We start from the raw sequence: 3,498 nt of genomic DNA, 5'->3' as shown, positions 1-3,498 counted from the left end.
TAGCTAATGTCACTCCCATCTTTAAAAAGAGTTCCAGGGGAGATCCAGGAAATTACAGGCCTGATGTCAATACTGGGTAAGTTGGTGGAAACTGTTATTAAGGAAAGAATTAGTAGGCACGTTGATGAACAAAAACTATTGAGGCAGACTCAGCATGGGTTCTGTAAGGGAAGATCTTGTCTCACTAACCTGTTCGTGTTCTTTGAGGGAATGAACAAACATGTGGACAAGGGGGACCCACTAGATATTGTTTACCTTACCTTGACTTCCAGAAAGCTTTTGATAAAGTTCCTCATCAAAGGCTCCTAAGTAAGTTCAATAGTCATGGGATAAAAGGATCTTGTGGATCAAAAACTGGCTAATTAATAGGAAACAGAGAGTATAAATGGGCAATTTTCACAGCAGAGGGTGGTAAGCAGTGGGGCTCAGTACTGGTTCCAATGCTTTTTAACTTGTTCATTTATGATTTGGAGTTGGGAGTAAGCAGTGAAGTGGCGAAATTTGCGGATAACATGAAATTGTTCAGGGTGGTGAAAACCATGGAGGATTGTGAGGCGCTCCAAAGGGATCTGTTGAGGATGGGCGAGTGGGCAACAACGTGGCAAATGGGGTTCAATGTGGCCAAGTGGAAAGTGATGCATATTGGGTCCAAAAATCCTAACTATAAATACATGTTGATGGGGTTCAAACTGGCAGAGACTGACCAAGAGAGAGATCTTGGAGTCGTAGTAGATAACTCAATGAAAATGTCGAGACAACGTGCAACTGCAATAAAAAAGGCCAACGCTATGCTGGGGATTATTAGGAAGGGAATTGAAAACAAACCAGCCAGTATCATAATGCCCCTGTATAAATCGATTGTGCGACCTCATTTGGAATACTGTGTGAAGTTTTGGTCACCACACCTCAGAAAGGATATTATAGCATTGGGAAAAGTGCAACTAGAATGATAAAAGGGTTGGAACACTTTCCCTATGAAGAAAGGATAAAGCGCTTGGGGCTCTTTAGCTTGGATAAACCATGACTGAGTGGTGATATGAGTAGAGGTTTACAAAATTATGCATGGGATAGAGCAGGTAGAGAAAGAAGTACTTTTCTCCCTTTCTCACAGTACAAGAACTCGTCGGCACTCAATGAAATTGTTGAGCAGTTGGATTAGAACAGATGAAAGGCATCATAGTATCATAGAATGTTAGAGTTGGAAGGGACCTTGCAGGTCATCTAGTCCAACCCCCTGCACTCTGCAGGAGCATAGCCGAACGATAGCCCTACAACATACCTGAAATATGGTCATCCAGCCTCCACTTAAACATCCAGTGAAGGAGCATCCACCACCTCCCGAGGCAGTCTGTTCCACTGCTCAACTACTCTTACAGTTAGGAAGTTTCTCCTAATATTTAGCCGGTAACGACTCCCTTGTAATTTCCACCCATTAGATCTAGTCTTGCAATCTGGAGCAAGACAGAGTAGATCTGCTCCATCTTCTACATGACAGCCCTTCAAATATTTGAAGACTGCAGTCATGTCCCTCTAAGCCTTCTCTTTCCCAGGTTAAACATACCCAACTCTTTCAGCCTTTCCTCGTAAGACTTGGGTTCCAACCCTCTCACCATTCTGGTCGCCCTCCTCTGGACATGCTCGAGCTTGTAAACATTCTTCCTAAAATGTGGTGGCCAAAACTGGACTCAGTACTCCAGGTGAGGCCTGATCATAGCAGAATAGAGCGGAATTACCACCTTCTGTGATCTGGATGGGACTTCTTCACCCAAAGAGTGCTTAATACATGGATTTTCACTGCCACAGGAGGTGGTGGCGGCTAGAAGCATGGACAGCTTCAAGAGGGAATTGGATAAACATATGGAGTAGAGGTCAATCAGTGGCTATTAACCACAAGGTATAGGTAGGAACTCTCAGTCTGGGGCAAGTGATGCACCGTATTCTTAGTGCTGGGGGGCAACAGTGGGAGGGCTTCTAGTGTCCTGGTCCCACTGCTGGACCTCCTGATAGCACCTGGTATTTTTGGCCACTGTGTGACGGAGTGTTGGACTGGATGCGCCATTGGCCTGATCCAGCATTGGCTTCTCTTATGTTAAATATGTGGCAGCTTGAAGACTAACCCACCTTTTTTGACAGGAGCTCTTGCAGGCAAGAGTCTACTTCATTTGCTGAGGTTCGGTTCAAGGCGGGGTTAAAAAAATTATCCATTGGTCAAATGCATGTCAGGATAATGGGAGGCAAACTGCATTAGAAGTACCTCACCTTCCATCCACGAGACTTGCCAACGATGTCCACTGTAACTCTTTCACTTGTTTTTCCCATCGTAATACACCTGACTGTGGAAACTAAGCTGAGTTGGTCCTGGTTAGTACTTTTCTTTTTTGCCTACCTACACAGTATAGATAGTCCTGAATATTATAACAAAATAAGGTGTGTGGTTTTCTGCCTGCTTTTTCACAAGTTATTTTAATGTGATCACGCACAAGTAACATGGTTTCCCTTCTTATTCAGACCAAAGTTCCTGTTACATGCGGAGTTTGTCAGGAAGGTAATGAAACAGCCTTCCACGCAGCAAGCAAACCTGCCATAGTTCCTAGCTCTTGTTTGTCAAATTTTGATGGAAGTTCCAAGGGACATTGTTAGAGCTTCAGAGAGAACTTGATGCAACAACAGAAGATCTGTTTTGACTTGGGAGAGAATACTGTTGATCTCTTTTGAACAGATGTAGTCATAACTCTTGGTATATCTGGTATTATAAGATAGATGAATGTGCACCATGGAAATGATCTTGAAATGTACAGATGGCTTCATCATGCTGGAATAGCTTTTTACTTATAGGTCTACTCAGTTGACTTGAGCTCTTATCAGAACAAGGACATATGTCAACACCTGTAAAAAGCTTACATAAAGAAGCATTATAAGACAACTCAGTTTAAATATCTGATTTCATAGTTGTGTAGAATAAAGCTGTTCATTATTTGCACATAAATTTACTAGCTTCCTGAATGGTGTATTGCAAATAGCAAGCATGTAAATATTTTTAAAACTGAAGGTGCTGGATATTTTAGTTAAAATAACATTTAATTCTTATCTTTTTATTAATACTGTTACAAAATTTAAAATTTTAATCACGTCTATGTAAATAAGATTTGTTCAAGGCTGTAATCAATTTCTTCAAAATTTCTTCTTGATCAGTTTCTTCAAAATACATCAGTTTCTTCAAATTGTATTTTGAGTCTGAAGTTTCTTGTTTTCCTCATATTTTAATAAAACAAAAAGCTGGCAGGAGCTTCTGTAGAAATATAGCATAATAAAATTACCACATTATGGACTAATTTGGACAGTGCTGAGACAAATATGGGATATGTGAATAGATGCTACACCAAGAACTTGTCGTAAATATCTACCTACCAATTGTTGTAGCCTTAACTTGGATGCTACTAGCTGTCCACGCATAGAATCACAGAGTTGGAAGGGGCCATACAGGCCATCTAGTCCAAC

The 3,498-nt window shown here is 41.3% G+C and overlaps 1 protein-coding gene across 1 annotated transcript in view; it reads left to right on the top strand.

Annotated features, from left to right (window-relative positions):
• E2F8 (E2F transcription factor 8) overlaps nucleotides 1–2,640 on the top strand; it is a 24,720-nt gene extending 22,080 nt beyond the window's left edge. The window contains exon 13 of the mRNA XM_015424415.1: nucleotides 2,509–2,640. Coding sequence (XP_015279901.1) covers nucleotides 2,509–2,640 — 132 coding nt within the window. The remainder of the gene's footprint in view (nucleotides 1–2,508) is intronic.
• Nucleotides 2,641–3,498: the final 858 nt, after the last annotated feature.

Source organism: Gekko japonicus, unplaced genomic scaffold (assembly GCF_001447785.1).
Source record: "Gekko japonicus isolate JY-2015 unplaced genomic scaffold, Gekko_japonicus_V1.1 scaffold26, whole genome shotgun sequence".
Taxonomy (NCBI): Eukaryota; Metazoa; Chordata; class Lepidosauria; order Squamata; family Gekkonidae; genus Gekko; species Gekko japonicus.
This window is presented reverse-complemented; position numbering and strand designations above follow the sequence as displayed.